The 22,852-nt window shown below is 43.1% G+C and overlaps 1 protein-coding gene across 16 annotated transcripts in view; it reads left to right on the plus strand.

The window, feature by feature from the left end:
• The window catches only part of ZNF236 (zinc finger protein 236), a 117,621-nt gene extending 100,512 nt beyond the window's left edge, over nucleotides 1–17,109 (plus strand). For 13 of the 16 annotated variants that reach the window (XM_070627914.1, XM_070627920.1, XM_070627915.1 and 10 more), the window contains 5 exons: nucleotides 3,158–3,289; nucleotides 6,311–6,508; nucleotides 8,826–8,955; nucleotides 11,391–11,567; nucleotides 12,506–17,109. In XM_070627914.1, coding sequence (XP_070484015.1) covers nucleotides 3,158–3,289; nucleotides 6,311–6,508; nucleotides 8,826–8,955; nucleotides 11,391–11,567; nucleotides 12,506–12,630 — 762 coding nt within the window. In that variant the 3' untranslated portion in view covers nucleotides 12,631–17,109. The remainder of the gene's footprint in view (nucleotides 1–3,157; nucleotides 3,290–6,310; nucleotides 6,509–8,825; nucleotides 8,956–11,390; nucleotides 11,568–12,505) is intronic. The other 3 variants (XR_011542133.1, XR_011542131.1, XR_011542132.1) reach the window with 1 other exon arrangement.
• Nucleotides 17,110–22,852: the final 5,743 nt, after the last annotated feature.

The following is a 22,852-nucleotide window of genomic DNA, read 5'->3' on the forward strand; positions in this document are numbered from 1 at the left end:
TTACCAGTATTTCCCAAACTTGGTTGCACATCAGAATTTTTGGGTCTCCATCCGAGGTTGATTCAGTGGTTGTGGGTGGGGCTGGAATCTGTGTTCCTCACCGTCCCTCTTTCCCACGTGATTCTGATGCAGCTGCCTGGGCTGAGTGAGGAGCTGAGCTGAAGCCCTGCTCCCCTCTGCTTGGGAGCTTGCAAAGTTCATGTGTACTTGGGGAATAATGAGAATTATTGTAATTCCCACCTCAGTGAAAACCAAATATAGCAAAGAAAGAAATAGACTGCAAGTAATAATACAAACCAAAAATAAACGACTTTCATTTTAGTGGGTTCAGGTCACCACTTCCATGAGTGTAGCTAATTGTTGAGCATTTATTTTATTACACACTTGATTTTTGAATCAGGGTGTTTGCATTAAGAACACTTAATATTGGCAATTGAAACACCAATGATAAGCTAGTAAAGTACATTGTATTCTGGCTTTTTAAAATTAACCCTTTTATTTTGAAGTAATTGTAGATTAACACGCAATTATAAGAAATAATACAGAGAGATCTCATGTACCCTTTACCCAGTTTCCCCTAGTGGTAGCATCTTGCAAAACTATAGCACAGTATCAACCAGGTGTGGTCACTGACTCAGTCAAGGCACGGAACATGTCCCTCATCCCCATGGGGATCCCTCAGGTTGCCCTTTTATAGCCACACTCACTCTCCCCTCCCCTGACAACTGCTAGCCTGTTCTTCTGTAATTTTGTCATTTCAAAACAAAAGAGAATTATCATTTCGCTTTGATAAACCTACGTAAGCTTAGAGTCTCAAATATCTTAGCTTTTGGTTGAGAATATATGAATTTATTGAGCCAACACTGGTTCTTATATATATATCAGAATTTCCAGCCAGCATTTCTGTTTGTCTTTGATTAATAAAATAAGGAAATGTGAATTTATTAATTTTAATTGACACTGTTTTTCAAAGTTGGGTAGTCTGATAAGAGTGGTGGCAAAAGCCAGCAATAGACACATAACAAAAAGTGCAGAAGTAAGTGGTATTTGAAAGTAGCAGTATTCAATGAACTTCCCTTTGTTTGTTTGTTTCCTTTTTTTTGGCGAGGAAGATTGGCCTTGAGGTAACACCTGTTGCCAATGTTCTTCTTTTCGCTTGAGGAAGATTGTCCCTGAGCTAACATCTGTGCCAGTCTCCCTCTATTTTCCATGTGGGACACCGCCACAGCATGGCTTGATGAGCAGTGTGTAGGTTCCCACCCGGGAGCTGAACCTGCAAACCCTGGGCTGCAGAAGGAGAGCACGCAAACTTAACCACTATGCCACCAAGCCAGCCCCCAATGAACTTCACTTTGTAAGGGGGATAAGGAACATGAATCTTTATAACTTTTCAATCTATTACATGTTTGTGTAAAAAAAAATTTGATATGTGGAAATACCTAAAATATCATTATTTGCTCTTTTTCTTTGCTGAGGAAGATTCACCCTGAGCTAACATCTGTGCCAGTCTTCCTCTATTTTTTAGTATGTGAGTAGCCAGCACAGCATGGCCACTAACAGAACGGTGTAGGTCTGGTCTGGGCCACCAAAGCAGAGCACACTGAACTTAACCATTAGGCCACTGGGGCTGGCCTCATCATTTTCTTTTTTTAAAGGTGCCTATGGGAAGAAAAGAATCTTAAGTCAATTTAAGAAACTCTCTTTCTCAAGTGTCTGTGAGGATGACTTTGTAAATTTATCTTCTGTGCTACGTACCCCGTATTCCACATTTCCTCTATTTCCCTGTCTGCCTTAGGTAGTGTCTTTCCCGTAAGAAGTGGACCTGAAATTCTCTGGTGGATGAAGTTTTCTTAAATCCCATCTCAGTCCTTTTGTTCATCTCCCCTCCCCTTCCTCAATCCTTTGTCTGCCCTGTTGGAGCTCAGCTTTGTCACTCTCCTGAAGACATTAAGAAACAGCCCTCACCTTCAGCTGCAGGGTGCTAGTGACATGGCATGATTTTTATGATCAGCCAGTGTTCTTAGTGACCCCTTACCCCCTTAGTGTTATGCTTTGATGGTGATTTTTCTAATTAATGTCTCAAGTGAGCGTTTTAATTATGTGTAAAATATGTGTAGAATGCAGTTTGATTTTAGCAGTTCAAGTTGTATGCTAAGGTGTTTATATAGATTCAGCATTTTCTGTACATAGTTGGTTCATTTAAGCTAAACTTCCTCTCGGCGCTTGCCCCCGCTATCCCACCCCACCACATTCATTCTCTTTTTGTCTCAGAATCACAGTCAATAGATAAAGGCATGCTGGAGTGGTAATGAGGCTCAAAGTAGTTTTGTATAGTATAGCAAAGTTGTATGTGTATTTTCAAACAAGCATTATTTAATAAACATTAAGTAAACATTTAAATAAATATTCTTTATAAATATATATATTTTACAACTTTACTGAGATATAATTTATTTTTTTATCATAAAGTTCACCCATTTATTTAAAGGGTACAATTTAAAAGTGTTTAATATATTTACACAGTTGTGCAACCATCGCCATATCTACTTTCAGAACATTTCATCAGCCTGAAAAGAAACCTTGTATGATAGCAGTAAGCAGTCACTCCTGGTGTCCCCCTAGCCCAAGGCCCACCCCGCCCCTTGCTGTCTTCCCCAGCCCTTGGCGACTACTGATCTCTGTTCTGTCTCTACAGATTTGCCTCTTGTGGACATTTCACATAAATGGAATCATACAAAATGTGGTCTTTTGTGACTGGCCTCTTTCACTCAGCATATTGTTTTCTAGGTTCATCCATGTTGTAGCACATGCCATGCTTCATTCTTTTTTATTGCCAAATAATATTCCATTATACACATATCCCACATTGTTTATCCCTTCCTCAGTTAATGGATATTTGGGTTGTTTCCCCCTTTTGGCTATTGTGAATAGTGCTGCTGTGAACGTTCTTGTACAAGGTTTCAAGTAGACGCAGGTTTTCATTTCTCTTGGGCAGATGCCCAGGAGTAGAATTGCTGAGTCATATGGTTATTCTGTGGTTAACTTTTTGGGGACCCGCCAACTTGTTTTCCAAAGTGACTGCCCCGTAGAAGATCTTTTAAATGATGACTGAATGTGATAATGTCATAACTTCTAAACTAGTGATAATCTTTGCCAGGGTCAGCAGTTCCCAGCCTTACTCACAGACCCCTCTCTCTCGGGCCAAGGGGGTGCAGGCTCTCCGCAGGTCATCCTGGTGAGCCACACCCCGCAGCCGTCGTCTGCCACCTGTGAGGAGATCGCCTACCAGGTGCAGTATGCCCTTCTCCTCACGTCCTCTCTCGCTCCTTAAAGAGCATGGGTTCAGAAGGGCTGGGGTAGAGGGTCGTGGTGAGTGCTGCATGGCTTGGTGGTTGGGGCTGCGTCTGAGGAGCTGTGTCTCCAGCCGAACCCTGAGTGAAGAGCGTGCTGAGCTGTAGTGGGTCTGGGGGTGGTGTGTGTTGAAGGACTCCTGCTAGACCTGGTTCACTCTGTGACTTGGTGTTTAGTGGGGTGTGGTTTTAGCACCACAAAATGAGATGGAGCAGCCAATAATGTGTGTAGGGGAGGAAGACAATGCCTCTACCCTCTAGGTCCTTCTGGCAGGCCTACAAATTAAATTGACATGAGACAGAATAACAGGAGAAAATCAAACAAAGCTTTGTAACATGTACTCATGGGAGAGACCCGGGAAAGCTGAGCAACTCCCCAGAATGGCCACAGCCGCCACCTTAAATACCATCTTTAGCCAAAGACAAAGGAGGAGGGTGTGGGTGGGGGTTTGGGGCTTCAAAGGGGAGGAAGGCGACTGACAGGGACATGGGAAGCAGGTGTTTGGTAGACAGAACCTTGATAAGATGGACTTGGCCAGGACCCTCCTGGTCTGCCGATGCCCAGAGTTATCTACTGTGATGGCCTGTCCTGGGGACACGCCTTTGCCTTAAATTCTTTTTTTTTTTGTAAGCAATTTTATTGGGATTATAATGGTTTATAATATTTTGTAATTTCGGGTGTACATTATTGTTTATCAATTTCTGAATACACTTCATCATGCTCACCCCCAGTAGTCTAACTTTTATCCGTCACCATACATATGTGCCCGTTTATCCCTTTCGCCCACCCCCCAACCCCCTTCCCCTCTGGTCACTTCTAATCTGTTCTCTTTATCCATGTGTTTGTTATCTTCCACATGTGAGTGAAGGGGGGAGGTCAGAGATTCTTTCAGAGTCTTTTGTTCTTAAAAATAATGAACCAAAGAGACACATTTAGGGTGGCCAGTTCAAATCCCCCACATGTGTAAATCTGGTTTAAAATTTATTAATATCCTCTTATATTTGCTTACTGAGCAGACTTCAGTTTCCCATTTACTGCATTTGGTTGTTTTGTAGCTTTTCTTGTAATACCGTTGCTGATTCTTTTAAGTTTTGCTGTACCTTTCTATATCCACTTACGTATGTGTGTGTGCATGACCTATTTGTCATTTAACTAGTCTTTTTTCTTAAAATGAATGTTTTGGGGGGCCAAAATGTTAGCAAGTAATAGTTCTAAATATAGAGGAGTCCAGAAACTCTTTCTTTAAAACTTTTCAGAGTTAGAAGTGCAGTTAATAAATAGTCTTTGAATTTAAGAAGCATTAAATTTTATACTTAAGCAGTTTTAGCAAATGAGTTTCAAGATAATTATTCATTGGTCTTTTCAATGGGACAAGGCCTCTTTTCATAAAGAAATTAGACGTACCCAGTGCTGGCAATTTCCCCCAATCTTGCCTGAGTAACCACAGCTTATCTAACTGAATTTCAGTTTGTGTAACTTTAACACATTTGTCTTGAGGGTTCCCAAGACCACGCTTGAGTTCAATGAAGGACTCACAGGACTCAGAGAAATCTGTCTACTCGTGGTTACAGTGAAAGGACACAGACATTGAATGCTCACTTCTTGTGAATGAAATGTTTGATTCAGAAACAATTTGCTGCTTGTCTTTGAGTTACTCTAACTACTGATAATATTTGTAAGTGTTAGTAGACGATAGTAGACAGCACCACTAACTCCAGGGTTTTGTTTTAGTTTGTATATTTCCTTCTGTGTTGTTTGTTTTAATCATGTAGTTTTTTATCTGCAGCATAAAACAGCCTTGAGTATCATTTATCCCAGTGTTTTTCAAACTTCTTTTCACTCACAAGAAATCTGTTTTATGCAATGGCCTGAAAACAATGTGTGTTCTTATTGTTTCTTTTCTTTACATACACATTCATGTGTAGACACATGCACACCTGACACAGGTGTCACAAAATTATACCTACCCTTATGGCATGTGACATTTGTGTTATCTTTGCTCTTCTGATCTTTTCTATTTATTCCTTTTTTTCATTCCATTTTTTAAAATTACAGTACAGATTAATAATATTAGAGCACTGTGTAGAAATGTTTTGTTGTTGTTAAAGTATTTTTCTCTAAACTTCATCCATTTCTCTATGTTCTAGTATTATGAAAAAGTATTTGATAAACTGGAAATAATAAAAATGTTGACAAATCCCATCAATTTTCTTCATAATTATTTATAATTTCTTTCACTAAGTCATCATATATAAATTTTCTTTTGCCAGACTGAACTCTGCTGTTTATAAAAGCTGAGTAATAAACTCCTCCCGCTTTCTTTGTTTTTAGGCTGTTGATGGCATCCTATTAAAATGATTTGAAAACCTGCTAATTGGTTGTGATCCAAAGTTTGGGAAAATGCTTTTATCCAATCAAAAGCTAAAAACACCTGCTGCTGCTGTTATTTATAATGCAGTTTGCTGAGAAAGATCTTCAGCCAAAGCAGTAGCCTTTTTTTTTAGCATTATCTTTAGTACTTGTCTAAGCTCAAACCACTACCACTAGTAGCATTTACTGAATGCTTGTCGTGTGCCAGGTTCTGTTCTCAGCACCTTTCTTCTATTATCTCATTTAACTGTCACCAGGCCCTGATGGGGAGGTACTGTTCTTAGTTACTGTTTCTCAGGGCTAAGGCACTAACGCTGGCCTGGATTTGCACTGGGGCTGCTACACGCATCTAACACGCTCTCTTCTCTGAGCCCTGCTCTGTCGGTGCATGGCAAGCATTCCGAAGTTGGGGGGTGCCGTGCTGGTCTGATCCAGTGCTGAGGGCCCCCGGCTGACCTTGCCCAGATGACAGACCGTGCACTGTGGGTGGGGTATACCTGTGTTAGTGTGTCTCCTTACTGTTTTGTCACCTGTCAGTTTGCAAACTGCAGCAGTCCAGTAAAGTCACGGGATTTCTGACCCGCTCCAGGTAACTGATGTCTCTGCCAACCTGGCCCAGGGCGGCCAGCCCGAGAAGGAGGGCCGGCTGCACCAGTGCTTGGAGTGTGGCCGCACCTTCGCGTCGGCCGCCATGCTGCTGCATCATAGCAAGGAGGCGCACGGCAGGGAGCGCATCCACGTCTGCCCCGTGTGCAGGAAGGCCTTCAAGCGTGCCACGCACCTCAAGGTACTCTCTCTGCGGCTGGCCCTCGTTCCGCAAGTGCTGCTGCTCCTCACTTAAGATCAGAGGCACTCCGCGGATTCCGCCGTCAGTACATGTCACGGATCTTACTAGTGAAAGGAAAAGACCTGAGTAACAAATTTTTCCATTTTTTTGAGGAAAAGGTCAATGGAGGTAAATGTGTTTACCAGGTTGTTTTGGTTTTAATTGGTCTGTTGGTGTACAGATTAACAGATTGCATATTCCTGTGCAATTCAAAATCGGTGTCCACTGCAAATTAAAATAACATTGCGATACCATTTCTCACCTTATCAGTGTGGCAAATACTGAAAAAAGATCTGTCAGCACCTATTGGCAGGGCTGTGGGGAAACAAGAACTCCCATCATTCCTGGTGAGACTGCAGCTTGGTATGACTTCCTGTAGAGGAATGAGGTGGTACCCAACCAAACTGCATCCACCCTGGGAATTGGTACAAAATATGTATGCCCAAGATTATCCTTGCAGCATTGTCTGTAACTGCAAATAATTGGAGGCCCCCTGTCTGCCCACACGTGGGAGAGTGGTTGGGTAAACTGGGATGTCCACACAGTGGAGAAAGCATGAGCAAGAGCTCTGTGAGGTGAGTTCCAGGACCGTCCATCAGGTGAGGTGCCAGCTGGGGATGTGTAACTGGGTCCTGTGGCTTCTAGGCCAGTGCTCCTCCACCACCACTTCTCAGTGACCAGAAGCGTCAGAATCTGATCACTAATTAATAGCTAATGGATCCCAGACTTCCTTCCTCCACTCTTCCCAGGGAGTCATTCCGTTAGTAAACCTACATTTCTCTTCCAGACCTGCAGGTAACCAGTGCTTCTCACCTCTTTCTGAGTTGAGGAACCCCGTTATTAATGTATTTTGAAAAGAAGACTCTATGTTCAGTTTTAAAACACCAAATACAGAGTGAACTCTCTTTTGAAGGGCTACCACAGTGGGATCGGTGTGTGTGCCACTTATGCCAAGGAATTCCCACCCTATCCGACCTCTGAATTTGAATCCACCACTTAGAATTTCTGTGGTATTGGTCAGGTCGTGTAACATCCACAGCTTCAGTTTCCTAATTTGTAAAATAAGGATATTAATAATTACATTTTATGGTTATTTTGAGGACTGTAAAGTGCTTAGCACAATGCTTAGCTCACAGTAGAGAGTACAAAAATTATAGCCACAGTAATATTGTCTAACAGAATAAATCCTTTTAAAGAGGAAACAGAATAAAAACAGTTAAAGAAAATTTCTTAACATGTTTTAAATATATATTGCTATATGTAAGGCATAACTTTTCCATAAACATTCTGAAATGATGTTACACAGTTTGAAAGACTAAATCTGGCATTTTGATACCTATAAGTTGCTTTCTCTTGATGACCTTCAGAAATTTTGGATTTAAAAGAAATTACAATGTGCCAGAAAATAAGGAAGTGCCCATCACACACACACACACACACACACACACACGCACACACACACACAGAGTAATGGGAACGTATCAAAGGGATGCAGGAGCCAATGGAAAGAGCTCCTGGTGGCCAAAGCTGGAACAGTTGGAGCAAGGAAATAAAGTAGTGTTGGATTATAACCCACAGTACAAAATACACATCCAGGAGTCCTCACTGATATAAATATGATTGACGGAATAAATGAAGAAGAAGAGACAAATCTCCCATGCAGGAGAATTCCAAATAATTGATGTAGACACTCCACCCTGGAGGATGCCTGCACGCTCCTTGGGTGTGAGCTGCCTAGTCGCTTCCCTCTTCCTTCCAGAGGGTACCCGATGGGAGGGGATAATAAACAGACTACCTGCAGTGGAGAAACCTGACAGCATTGCCGCAGCCGGGTGATCGAGGTCCATATCAGCAGTCATGAAGCATGTTGTGTATATCCTTGATATCCTGGCATGGAAATGGCAGTCTAACTCCCCAGTCCCATAACCCTGGGCTAATCATGGGGAAACATCAGACAAATCTCAGTTGAGAGACAGCCTACAAAATACCTGACGAATCCCCTAAAAACTGTCAAGGTTATCCACAACAGGGGAGGTCTGAGAAACTGCCAAGACGCACGGCTCCTGTATGAGGGGCTTGGACTGGAGCCTGGGTCCACCACACACTACCACCCTCTGACATGACGTGTGAGAACCAGGAGAACGCTGAGCAGAGACAGGCCGGTTGTTATCCTTGCCGCTGACCTGAGTTTCTGTGGGTCTTCCTTTACTGTTTCCGGTCTGTAAAGTTCCGTTACGATCTTAAATATTTCTTCATTCCTGTGTCTTGCCTTTACTAGGAGCATATGCAGACACATCAAGCTGGTCCTTCTTTAAGTTCTCAGAAGCCGAGAGTGTTTAAATGTGACACTTGTGAAAAGGCATTTGCCAAACCCAGCCAGCTGGAGCGACACAGCCGCATCCACACAGGTAACGACTCGCAGTCTGCTGCTGGCGTAGGAGCAGACCTCATGTAAATGTGCATTGATGACGTAATGCATTATTTTATAAAGTATAAAGCAGAGTCCACATATTCAGTTTTCTCCTAATTTTTGATCAATTTATCACGCTAACTTTTTCAAGTAAAAGATTTTGCTGTTTTCACCGTGACCGTAGGAAATAGAAGCCATCAGGCAAGAACGCCCTTGCTGTCCCGGAGCCTTGACCGCCTCAGCACCCGTCCCCCCCAGTCCTCCAGCTTCCATCCCTCGTGCCTTAGTGGAATTCATTCCTTGTCTTTCTCTTATATCTTCACACTTTCCTTTACTAGCTTTTCCTGTCACCACCTAAATCTACTCAAGTCTTTTTTTCTTAGAGGAAAAAAACAAGGAAACAAAGACACTCCCATCTCCTCTGCCTCTTGTGGCAACCCACCTCAGCTTTGTCCCTACCACCCCACTGACACTGGCAACGTCTTACTGGCCTCTGCTCTCACACAGAAACTGGAGGTATCCCTGACTGTTCTGCACCGTCACCCTGTCTCCAGTCCCCAGTCCTGTGGATCTTGCAGCCTACCTCTCCCTCAGGACCTTCCTTTCCTCTCTGTTCGCATGGCCCCATTCTGCTTCGGCCAGCACGGTCTCCTCAGGACCACAGAATCGGCCTCCCACCTGGTCTGGTCTCCTGGCACTCCTCCAGCCCTCTGTTCACACAACAGCCAGACTACAACCCTAAGAGGCAGATGTGCCGTCTTGTTCCCCTTCTGAGCCCATCAGGGTGGAACCCTGGGACCTGTCAAGCCTTTGTAATCCATGTCCTCATCCCTCTAGCACCCCAGTCATGGGGAAGTCTCAGTTCTTGAATTCGCCTTGCCATCTGGTGCCCCAACATTTGCAAAGAGTGTTCTCTCTGGCTGGTCATTGTCTTCCCACCCCTTCTGTCTGTTTCCCTGGTCATCTCTGACTCATCTTCAGGTGTCAGTGTGGACACCCCTCCCTAAGAGGCCCCTGTACCTACTGGTGCCCCAGCCGGCCCAAGATGTCTCCTTGTATTGCCAGCAAAGCGCTCCCCATCATGGTCCTTACCCAGCCCACGGGGTCATGCATTCTCAGTGACGTCCTTGTTAGCAGAGATCCCACACCTGCCAGGTGTTCAGCTATTTAGCTTTTGTTTAAGAGACAGAAACTACTGTTTGCCTTTCCTAATGAAATAGATGCATTTGGAGAGACCCTGTGTATTTGCTGGCCGGGGGCTGCATCTCTTCTCACGTGGGTGCTCCATCTTCAGACCAGCAATGGCAGTTTTCCAGCTTCTCATCTCTCCAACTTCCCCTTCAGCCTCCAGCCTGAGAACCCTATGCTTTTAAAGGGTGCATGTGGATAGAGTGGACCTGCCAGGATAATCTCCCTTTCGACTGACCCAAAGTCAGCTAACTAGTGACCTTAATCACCTCTGTGACAGTCCTTTTTCTCTATTTACAGAATGTAATGGCAGGCGTGACATCATCATAGTCACATCCCAGGGATTAGGGCAGGAAACCTTGGGGGCCATGTTTAGGACTCTGCCTGTCGTAGGCGAGCTGTGGAAGACCTCCCTTGTCGAGGCCACTGCATAGAAGGAAGAACAGACTTAGGCGTGGCATAGATGACACCCTGGGAAGATGAAGAGCAGGTGCTCTCAGAGTAACCGTGTGGGCCTCGTGCTGATGCGTGGTCCAGGAAGGAGACAGATACCTGACCCGAAGGCAGCCAAGCAGAGTGCATGGGAAAGAACCTTCTAGGCTAAGGGGAAAGGCTTGTGCCAGTCCTGGGACAGGAGAATACTCAACCCCTGGGAGCTTGGAAGTGGATGAGTGTGTGGGGACGAGTCAGTGACAGTGAGGGGACGCAGGACTACCGGGGCCCCAGGACGGGTAAAGCAGAGGAAGATGCTGAGCAGGGACAGGACCAGATCTGGAAGTGGGTGTTCGTCTAGGCCGCTCCCAGCAGAAGTCAAACTTGGCAAATTTTCCTTCCATTTCTCAGTGTCTGTCTTAACTTGAAAGCTATTAACATTTAGAAGAATATTGTATAAATCATGCTTATAATTACATGGATTTGATGTTCTTACGTCCTTAATGTCTTTTTTGCTTTACTGCCCAAGATGTATTAGAAACATTTTGTTTAAACCATGTGTGCTCTACTTTTATGTCTAGATGCCTCTAGGACTTTTACTAGCTTTTCATTAAACAGTTTTATTTTGTGCCTCACCCTGGAGTGGATTTGCTAGGATCCTGTGCATTAGCAATCTGGGCGATGGTAGCAGGAAGGACACCATGATGATCTTTTTTAAATTTGCGTGCTTTCTTCAGAATTATTTTTTTCTATGTCTGCTTGTCAAATGCCGTCTAATGAGAGACACTGACGTGGGGCTGTCCTTCCCCTCAGGGGAGCGGCCGTTCCATTGCACTCTCTGTGAGAAAGCCTTCAACCAGAAGAGTGCTCTGCAGGTGCACATGAAGAAGCACACGGGGGAGAGGCCCTACAAGTGCGACTACTGCGTCATGGGCTTCACCCAGAAGAGCAACATGAAGCTCCACATGAAGCGGGCGCATAGCTACACTGGTAAGAGACATACTCTCTGCCTGAGAAGTCGTGCTTTTAAATGCCCTGTGACAGACAGAGCTCCACAGTGAGCGGTCAGTGCTGTGTCGTCCCCGCAGGGTTTCAGGAAATCCCCTTCCTGCAGCGTGCTGGCCAAGGCCTGTGTCTCAGAGTGTGTGGAGCCGAGCGCTGGGGCAGTCAGGCCGGATCTATGCTGCACGCTCTCTGTGTGTGTCCTGTGGCTCAGAGAGCAGATGGGCTCCGTGTCTCCATGTGGACTGCTGGGCTCCCTCCTGCTCGTCTCTGTTTCCACACGGAATCTAGGAGTGACAGTAAATGGCCTGGACGAGGCTGCAGGGGGCAGGCGTAGCTCTACAGGGAGGAGAGAGCTGGCAGTGTGATGTGAATGGAGCCTTCGGTGTGGCTCTGACAGAATCAGTGCGTTTTAGAGGCACGGATCTCAGGTTCCCTTCAGTCGTTTGGAGCGCTGTGGTCCCTGAGTGAAGTTAGATGCGCCTTAGCATGGTGAGTGGTGTCGCGTGCAGCAGTGTCTGGGGAACCACAAGGAATAGAACTCTTCGTGTTGTGAAAGTTTTTGAGGAAGAGAAAATTTATTCTCACATCCACACTCTAGTGCTTCCTGCTTTAATTTCTGCTAGAAAAATCATGCATGTTATTACATTATTGATTATTAATTGCTCATCACTGATATTGTATTAATATAACCTTTATGGGAGCGGGCATATGTAACAAGTTATATGTATTCATATTCAAGTAAAGTAATTGTCATCACCGACAGAATTATTTAAGCTGTGGTTCAAATTATTCTTTTTCATTGAGAGGGAAAGCAAATCAATTTAGAATTTCTTGTCTGTATTTAAATTGTCTATATTTAAATGTGGATAATTTTGTGCTGTATATCTGAGACTCTGCCTGTTGTTGCTCTGTCTACACTGCAGGAACTTTGCAGGAATCCGCTGGCCACCAGGAGCATGGAGGGGAGGAGCTGAGCCGGACCCTCCACCTGGAAGAGGTGGTGCAAGGGTCCACGAGCGAGTGGCAGGCCTTGGCCAACGTGTTCTGACACGGCCTGCCGTCACCTTAAGGACATTTCTCAAGTTAAATGTTGTGAAGAACAAAGCACTTGGGATTTCTGTTTTGAAGCTTCAAGTGTTAAAAATGTTACCACAGTAGTTTTTTAGCTATAAAATTATCTAACGAATCATTGTCTTTCAGAGACTTAGAAAAAAACTGGGAAAAATGTAGACACGTTGTTCTCATTTGTCTACAAATCACTGAACTCAGGTACTACACTAGCAGTCACACTAGCAGTCTCACCTTCTCCGTGGCCGGTGTATCTAGTTAAAAAGAAGCGAACTGGATCTTACTATCATTGTAGTGTGATTTCTTTGTATTAGCAAAGACAAAGTTAACATGGAAAAAGTAAGATAGCTTTTCCTCCATGCTTTCTGTTATAAGAAGCATAGCTTATAAAACACACATAAGGTAGGTGCGTGAAGCTCAGAAAAATGTTAGAGACACGCAGGGAAGTTTTGTCCACTTTTTTCTCTGTGCATTTTGAAATTAGTAGAAATTGACTCTTTCTAGTCCGCCATAAGTTAATATAACTAATACCTTGAGAGATGGCTGGACCAATTCTCTCTTCATTACAAATGTCTAATCATTAGTTACAAGAAGGCAGCATCTGGGGCGTAAACTTGGGGAACAGAGTAAACCAACACACAAATGAGGATTAACCTGTCTGCACGGGAGCACACCACACGTCTCCCCAAACTGATGTTCAGGTACGTGGGTTAGATGATTGCAGAAAGCACAAGCCATACATCGCCAACAGAAAATCACAGAATTGTCTCCTAGGAACCAAGTAACCGCGGCCCTGTCCACCACGATAATTAGGAAGTGCATTTGTAGTTTGAGGATAGAACCCATACAAGCTCTGGATCTCTTCATGCATAAGCAGGTGTGTTTTTTATTTCAGGGAATTCTTTAGTGTCATCAATGGTGCCACATTGTACAGTCCCAAACCAAATCCTACCCTGTGCTGGGGCCGAGTGCACGGCGTTCCTACAGCATTCCAAAGACGGAAAGTTCTGTACTTCATGTGAATTTCTCCTTTGAAATTATTTATATGTTCTATATATAAATACATATGTACATATACAGATTTATGGGCCTCTGTGTGGCTGAACAGTATATTTTGTAAATATAGCACTAGTCCCAATTACAGAGAGAGCATCAGAGTTTTTACCTCCCTACAAGCACTTCAGATCAGTATTGTATTCATTTTATTAATAAATGGATATCTTTTTCATTGTAACATAGAGCTGGGGTTGTTTTTTGTTTTTGTTTTTGTTTTTTTCCTGAGAAATAATTGCCTTTATTTTCTCTCATTGTCTCCCTGGTTTCAGACGAGAGCAGTTTTATTATAAATATTGTATGGACTTTGTATATTAAGAAAGTAGCTCATTTCAGCTTCCTGAAGAAAGAGACATTTCACTGTTATTTTTTGAAAGGGCATCTTTTGATTTTTTGTTGTTCACTTTTGGCGTATGTATATAAGTAACACTGATGGTGATATAAAAACATTTGTTATGTGAAAATATTTAAGTCAGAAAACTGTTAAATAATATTACTCTTTTTTTTCAAACTGCTTTGTGTATTGTATATTTTTTTAAGGAAAAAAAAAAAGCCTTATTTGACTTATTCTTGTGATACTGGACTTATATATCCTGAGGTTTTCCTTGAATGTCAGTGTGTATACCTGGCTGTAGTCGGTATATTCAGAATAATTGTAATGTGCCAGAGTTTTAAAAGTTCTGCTTTTAATGCACTTTCTTTTATAATTTTGTATTAAAATATTTTAGAAATGTTGATTAATTTTGGTGAACAAATATCCCAAAAGTTGAAATTATTGGAATTTTAAAAATTTTGTTCTTGCTAGTTTATTTATTTTGGTTTTAGCATTAAATGTCATCTCAGGACAGTCTCTAAAAGGGGTTTGCTTAATTCCTAATTGTGCAGAAAGCATGGTTCAGTGAACTGTATTGGTGAACTGCCTGCTTATGTAAGGCCTTACTGGGTGAATCGAACCTGCTTTTATTTTGGTTAAAGAAAAAGAAAAAATATGCATCAACAATGCAATTTGTGAGTTTTCCCAATTTATTAGCAGGCAAACACAAGACATTAATGTATTACTTTGATTTACTTCCTAATTGTAAAAGCTGCTTCTTTGCAAAACAGTCCTTGAAAATAGAGGGTTTTGTAAAGACATAATTTCACTTGAACCTTTGGTGGAGTACAGGTTGATCTTTATTTTTACTGGTTGATAAAAAGTCTTCTGACGAGAGATTTCTAGCTTCCTGCATAACCAGGGTTTTGAGGATCGATAACTGTATTTTTAGAAATATCTCATCATAGCATATCTGCTTTGGAATAATAATAAATAAAAAGTGAAGTTAGGAAATGTGATTAATTTTTTTCTTTTTAAAATACTTAATATAAAATAATTTGGCACCTGAGTTAATTTCAGGTTCAGATAACTTTCAACAGAAAAGAACTTTCATGATATTTTCCTTTACCCCTGTGAAGTCCAGACAATGAAAGCTTACCCTTGCAAGGTCTGTTTGAAGAGCTTCACACTTTAAAAATCAGGATAAGCTTCACTGACAGGCACGCCATCTGTATTAGCTACAAGTATCATTACTGGTCTCAGTTTTTCATTATTGGCCAAATTAAACAATACCCTCGTCATTTAGGTACCTTTTGAAGGGTCGTGAGTCTTTAACCCACTTGTGTGGTAAAGTAACTGAAGCGCTTAAATGAGCTGAAAGGAAGAATTCCCTTTCCACAGATACTGACCTTAAAGCTGGGTTTGTGTACTGTTGAGGGAGCAGGAGGAGGCTAGTATGTATAGAATCCAATGCGTTAGGCAATGCCGAAGTGGCCATATTTTCACAGAATGGTAATAGGTTAAAATAAAAACATCTTTTAAAAAATATAAACTCAAATGCCCCTCCCCCAAGCTCTCCTCTTGCCTCTGGTCAATACTCGGGCGCTTTGGCAGGTGTTTAAGTAGGAGAATCCCCCGAGGACTGGAGGTGAGCCCATCAAACTGCTCTCCATCCTCTGATGGGGTGTTACTGACGGAACCCGAAAAATCTGTCCTGATGAGTAATTTCCATCGTTCTGTCGAATTTCCATTTCATCCAATTTGGGCATTTAACTAGGGAATGTTTCTGGAGTGCAGTATTTTGTACTCCCCTGCCCGTTGTCATTTTTAAGGAAATGTGAATTTGAGCTTTACAGTTAAACCTAGTATTCTCTGACTTCATCTAAACTCATAAATCATTAACGTGCAAGAGATGCATGCATTAGTACAGGTACAAGATTTTAAAACGTGGAAGTGGATGTATGTTCTTCCCATGGAGTTTCCTCTTTGCAGAAGAATATTTGTAACTCATGAAGACACATTTTTAACATTAAATGATCATCAGATTTATGTAAGTAACATCTTTTTAAGAAAATATGTAAGATATATAGAACTCCTTTCTGGTTATTATTTTTAGGTCTCATGCTTGCTTTTTGCATTTTTTTTCCAGAAGTTTATTTCAAAGTTAATACCGTGCTCCCCCCCACCAAAAAAAAGTTAAGCCAAGAGTTGATCGTTGCTAATTTATCCTTTTTCTACAATTTGTTGTATAAAGTGAGGCAGAGATGAAATTATACAATTGATACTTCTGAATCTAGATTTCTTCTCTTTTTGCCACTTAATCTCTATGTATGTAATGTAGGTGTTTTGGAGTTTTTAGAATAGAATTTCAAAAGTGCCTACATACATGTTTAAGCCTCTGTATCTTTACCTTCTAGTGAAAATTAGCATTCTAGAAATCTAGTTCTTCGTTGTTTAAAAAGTGGGGGGCACACACCTTTTTGTAAGGTCAGAAGCCCTGCATATCCCTCGTGAAGACCCTGTCTTTGCCTCGGGACAGTCCCGAAACCAAGTGTCATGCTTGGTCCTCGCTGCTCCCATCTGAGTTTATCCCCTTCCTGAGTGACATGCGTGCACGAATGAGCACACAGGGGCTGCCTCCCTGTCACACCCGCCCACTCTTCACATGGGCCTCTCGGCTGTAGCAGTTTTTATATGGGTGACTAATGAAATATTTTAAAGAACTAAAAAATAAAGATTAAGTGGCAGTATAAGTGGCAGGAGCAATAGGCAGTAATCATAAAAGATTTTGCTATTTAATCTTTTTATGTTTAATGCATTACAGCATGAAGACTTTTGTATTAAATCAAGATTTGTAATCTGACAAATTCTAAAATGACAGTGATTCATTCTTGATTCACCACTAAAGAAAATTTTTAATTTTTTTAATTTACAGAGCAATTCTTTTTTTATCTTCAAAATTGTTTCATTGTCTCTTTATACATTGGATGATATTTACTTAATCCAATTTTGTATTGGAAATGGATAGTTATTGCCAACAGTGACTGTGCTGGCTTTAAGAATAATAAAAATAGTTTTTGTATTATTTTTAAACTCCTGTATATTTACTTATTTGGGTTTTGGGTGAGTTATAACCTTTTAAAGATGGACATTTTCTCTAGGTAACATTTTCCACATGGGTTAACACAATGCAACAGTGCTGAATTTGCAATAAATTCAGATCTATGGGGCTTGAATAGTGTGAGGATGTCTAATTTTCTATCCTTGAGGATATTTTCCACTTTCTCATTTGTAAGGTATTTGAGTGACTTGAGATGAAATGAAAATCAATCATAATATCAATTTAACTGTTCATAAGATATGTGCGATATTGGACTTTCCCAGAAATACCGATGGAGTTAGTTTATATTTTAGCATCTAATCCTTTTTAACGATGTATTTCCAAACTTTTAGAAGTTCGTAGTTGATAGAGTCATTATCCTGTTGAACTAACAAATTAAGGATATCTTTTTTCTTAGTTCACCTGTTCCTGGCACAGAGTAGGGACTGCATACACTTTTGGACTGAATAGCTAAGCGATAGTGATTTTCTCTGGACTTTGCTCAGAGGGAATGGGAAGAAACTGTTACCATTCTTGTTGCTTGTTTATTTGTAGGAGGAATATTGCTCGACAGTTTTTAAAATGTGGTGGGTGGAGGAAGGGGATTGTTTTAAAAAAATTTGCAGATTATGGAAAATTTGTGCCCTCTATAGTGGATTGCCTCAACTATTTAAAATGCTTCACCAGATGAGTTTTTCCAGAATGCTTGGTTCTCTTACGATGTAAGAGTGTTCATAGTTAAACACAATTAAAGGCGTGAGTTTACAAAGCATCTTGTGCACTGGCAAAGCTGAGAAGTAGGGGCACTTGGGACCTCGGGTCAGATTAGCCCTGGCACTGACTGGCTAATCTTTAGGCCACTACTGTCTTTAGGCCACTTGGTTAACTTCTGTAGGCCTGTCCCTTTGTCTACAAAATTAGTTGATTAAATTTATTCCTTCCCAGCTCTAAAACCTTCTACTTGCATTCTCAATTAATGAGCTATGAGGTATTGGGAGACACTCCTCTGTAGATCTCGCTCATTTCTGCAAGTCTTACCAGGAAAGCACTGTCTGCCTTTGCTCCATGATCGTCTCAGGGCTGTTTGTATAGAACACAGCCTCAGGAGATAGAGCATCTTCCTCCAGAGCAAAGCGATGCTTGTTTACTGACCAGTATAATCAAGGTATATCTCACTCCGAGGCAAAGTCTGGCCGGCCTGCAATCTATTATAAGAGACTCGGGTTCCCTGAGCTCTCGATCCTCTCCTACAACACCACCCACTGTGCCTGCAGGCGTCACCTGGCCCACTTTGGGTCACCCTGTGGGAGCTGGGGCTTGAATATCACACAAATGCTGAGACTCTGGTTCCTCTATCGCTGTGAGTAAGAAACCCCTTTGTCTCTGACATGGGCCTCATGTCTTCTGCCAGCACCCTGGAAACTGGAAGGCCGCCTTGTAAGCTGGCAAGTAGGGGAGAACCTCAGAGGCTTTGTGGTTGTGGACAATATGTTGTCAGTTCATTCTGGAGGCCTTGAAATATCCCTGGCTCAGGTAGACTATATGAATGGAATTTTTTTTTTTACAAATGGCAATGATTAACATTCCACAACATCCATAACACTGTTCTATCACAGAGGAGCCTTTATTGTTACCTAGTACCTTCAAAGCCTCCTTAGTCCCTAAGGAAAAGGAGAAAAATGGTGGCCTGTGCACCCACACACGGCCTCACGCTCTCCCGTCTGCCAATAAACAGATGTTTCCCTGATTTATTCTGGGCTGGCCAAGAGAGATGGTTTCATGCCACAGTTTTAGTATCAGAACAAGGTGATCCTTGGCAACCCTGGTAGCCGAGCTCTATGGGAAGAAATTCTTCTCATTAACACAAAAGAGCTCATCTCAGCGTTATCCCAGCCAACTTCTCAGTAGTCCTGGGTAAAGATGGACAACAGCTGGCCATCTACCCCAAGATTCTCTCTACCATGCAGTTTTTCTAGGTTCTCTTTATATTTCTCAAATTTAATAATCCAAAGTCTTTATCTTTTTTGTGTTACCTTTTATTTCTGAAGCAGTTTCAAGCACGACTTGCAAGAATAGAGCAAAGAAGTCTTCATATACTCTTCAGCAAAGGCCCCATTCAAGTAAGTATTGCCAAAAGTGTGAATCATAAGGTCTTTACACAGACAGATCCAGTCCAGGATCACACGTGGCACCCAGCTCTCATGTCCCTTGAGCCTCTTCACAGTGGGACAGCTCCCCTCCTGCCTTGGCTCTCATTACCTTGACATTTCTGAAAACCACAGACCGGCCCCCCAGTTTGTTCCTCTAATGTTTCTTCCTCATTGGGCCAGGCCATGCATCTTTGGTCAGAATGTCACAGAAGTGATGCTGCGTTCTTTTTGCATCTTATCAAGGTGACACGCAATGTAAATTTGTCCCATTATTGATGGTGTTAATGTTGATACCTATAATCATTTTCCCCTCTGCAACCAATGCACTTGTGAGATCCTTTGAAACCGTGCAGTCATGTTCTTCATCCCATTTGCACCCACTACGGTAGCATTCAGTCATGATCCCTACCTGATGGTTCCCTGGCTGCCAAGGAGTGATTCTCTGGTTGGATCATTTCTTCTACATTTATTAGATGGCATTCTACTTTAAGGAAGAGCTTCCTTTTCTCCCTCCTTTATTTGTTCTTATATTGGTTTCAGCTTGTGGATTCCTGTTTTATTTAACAGGCTACAATGCATTTGGATCCTTATTTATTTTGATGCTCAGATAGTCCCGGATTTGGCTAGTAGAGGCTCCTTCAAGGTAGCTTTTGAGTCCTTTTATGTGGCCACATTATTCTTTGAGCGCTTTCCTACTTTCTGGCACAAGAAGTTGTTCTCTTTCCCTGTCCCAGCCCTGGAGTGAGCCATTCCTCTAAGGAGCCCTGGTTCCCTTTAGTGGAGAGTATTTAGAAACCAAGAGCTGAGTGGTAGGTGTGCTCACTACCTAACAAGTGAACAGAGCTAGGAAAAACTGGGGGCGTGTGTGTATCGTGTGTGTGCGCTTACACAGTACATCAGTAACTCTCTATTGCTATGTCTATACATGGAACCGTGCGTTCACACAGATGCTCCCAACGCCAGCCAACACCACAGGTTTGATTCTGGCTCTCCTCCTCTCTGAATGTGCCTCCGCCTCCTACAGTGAGAGGCCTCGTCCTGCCTCTCACAGCATGTCTGCTGCTTTGCTCCACTCCTCTGTCTGTCTCAGTCACCCGCCCCATCCTCATACAGGCAGACCCTGGCCATGCTCGCCCTCCTCACTCTCAAAGAGGGAAGGAAAGAGCTGCCCATTTTAATAACCATGTTTACTGACGGGCATTCTGGGATAGCCTCGTATTGCTCACTGCTCTGAGATTGCTTGCCAAGTTACAGATAAAAGTCTCCAAGGAGACCAGGATGCTGTGCACTGTGCAGCAATGGAGTTAGCTTAAGTGGTTTTGCCACAATTCACGGTGAGGCGGGCAGGCAGGCTGCTGACCTCTGGAGTCCAGCGGGAGTCTTCCATGTGCAAACACACCCCAGGGACCCTCTCAGAAAGCAGATTCTGATCCAGGAGGTGTGGGCAGGACCGGAGACTGCTGGCCAACCAGCTCCCCGCGACGCCGCTGCTGCCAGTCCACGGAGACACTGTGAGGAGCACAGGCCCAGGGCCTGTGGACACATGGTGAGATCTTCATGTCCTTTCAGCACACCACACGTCTCCAGTGTCTCTCTTCCCTGGGCGGTCATGGACCCCTTGCTGGCTCTTCCACACCCTGTCACATTGTCTACCCTCTCTTCTGTATCTTCTCTCATTAATTCTAAATCAGCGGATGGAAGTGGGCTTGGAACAGAAAAGGCCCTGGCTAGTATGGGATAGAGTTGAAGGATTCATTATTTGATGGATGCTCTTGGGTCTTGACCGATGAATGCATTCCAGGAGTTTGTAAGATTTGGGAGCTAGATAAACACGTTATTTCACAGCGGTGGAGAGTTGAGCAGAGACCACAAGAAGAGGAGCCTTCACCCTGCCTAGTTGAGACAAGGCTGGCTTGTCTGGGAGGCAAATGAGAGTGCCGATCGACACCAATATGTTTCTCAAACACACAATTGATCGACTTCCAGTGCAAGTGCTGTCAAAGGAAGTTGTTCCAGTGCCTAGCACTGCAGTAACCATAATGGTTAACAAGTCACACAGTTTTTCCTGAGCTGTGCTTGGCCAGCTCCTCCTTAATATCACGTTGCTTAGAAGTTCAGGGACTATTTACTATTTACAGTGGAGAAAGCCTAATAGAAAATGTACTAAAACGCTGCACTTCATATGAGCTTTTTGGGAAAAGAGGGAACAGTACTCTACCACAAAGTCCTGGAATTTAATTATAACATCTTGCCAAATGGGGCTTCAGGAAATACTTGTTGCATGAGAAAAATATGCATCTGGTGTGGACTGAATTGTGCGCCTCTTCCCACAAATTCACATGCTGAAGCCTTGACTCCTAATGTGACTCTATTTGGAGACAGGACTTTTAGGAGGTAATTATGGTTTAAATGAGGTCGTAAGGGTGAGGTCCTACTCCGAAAGGACTGGTGTGCTTGTGAGCAGAAGGGGCACCAGGAGTGTGTGCACACGGAGAAGAGAGCATGGGAGGACACAGGGAGACGGCAGCTGTCTGAGGCCCAGGAGAGAGGCCTCACCAGAAACCAACCGCGCCAGCACCTAACTCTTGAATCTACCCTCCGGAACAGTTAGAAAATAAAATTTCTGTTGTTAAGTCACTCAGTCTATGGTATTGTGTTAGGACAGCCCTGGCAGACTAACGGCACCAGAAATTATGAATGGCATAGCTCTCTGGTTTTTAATTGCTACAAGGGAACTTTTCATTCACTGTTTTTTCTCAGTCCCGCATTGTCTCTGCTCACAAAATCCCAATTCCAATTGATAAAGCCACTCCTTCCTATAGCGCCCTATCTACTGAATTAACATCCTTTCCACAAACCTCTGATCTGGCTCCCGATCTCAACCCTCCATCCGGAGTCCCTTTCCTCTGTGCTGGTGCCCCAGGCTCCAGGCTCGCAGCTGCTCTACCGACCCCACGTCCTCAGTCTGCATGGATGGCACAGGGGCGGCTGTGCAACTGACACGACGTCTTAGAAAGCAGGCTCAGGGTGGTCTTCTGTTCTGATGAGGAAAATCCTTCCTCCAGTTCCAAAGACCCTCGTGACAGCTCTAGACTCTGCTAGCCTTCGTCCTTAAGAGACACACGCTGCAATGAGGGGAGTGTTCTCGCCCCGAGGCTGGGGTTCCAGCAGCCCCTTCTCTGGGAGCCCCGCCTGGGAAATTAATTGCCATTCACATTCAGCGGGAGTGAGGCAGAGCCTCTAGATGGGCACTCAGTGAGAACACGGCTCAGTTCCTATGGTACATCGTCTTATTTTAAAATATTTACCTGAATATTGTATTATCAGGGTAAATGCTGTGTTACTCTAGGATATATGCTTGGTTTACCATTTAACGCATTTTCTATATATGTAACATTAAAAAGAGACTTGTCAACCAAAAGAACACAATTTTTAAAATGTGATTATCTTTACATGATTTTCCAAATTCCTCAGTCTGAAGGGGTTTGGGGAGAGAAGTGTAGAGAAGGGAGGGGTTGCACGTCCTTGGAGTCCCTCAGCCCCCTGGTGGAGCCTCAGGCCACCTGTCATTGAGATGGATCAACAG

The sequence above is a fragment of the Equus przewalskii genome, chromosome 7, assembly GCF_037783145.1.
Source record: "Equus przewalskii isolate Varuska chromosome 7, EquPr2, whole genome shotgun sequence".
NCBI lineage: Eukaryota > Metazoa > Chordata > Mammalia > Perissodactyla > Equidae > Equus > Equus przewalskii.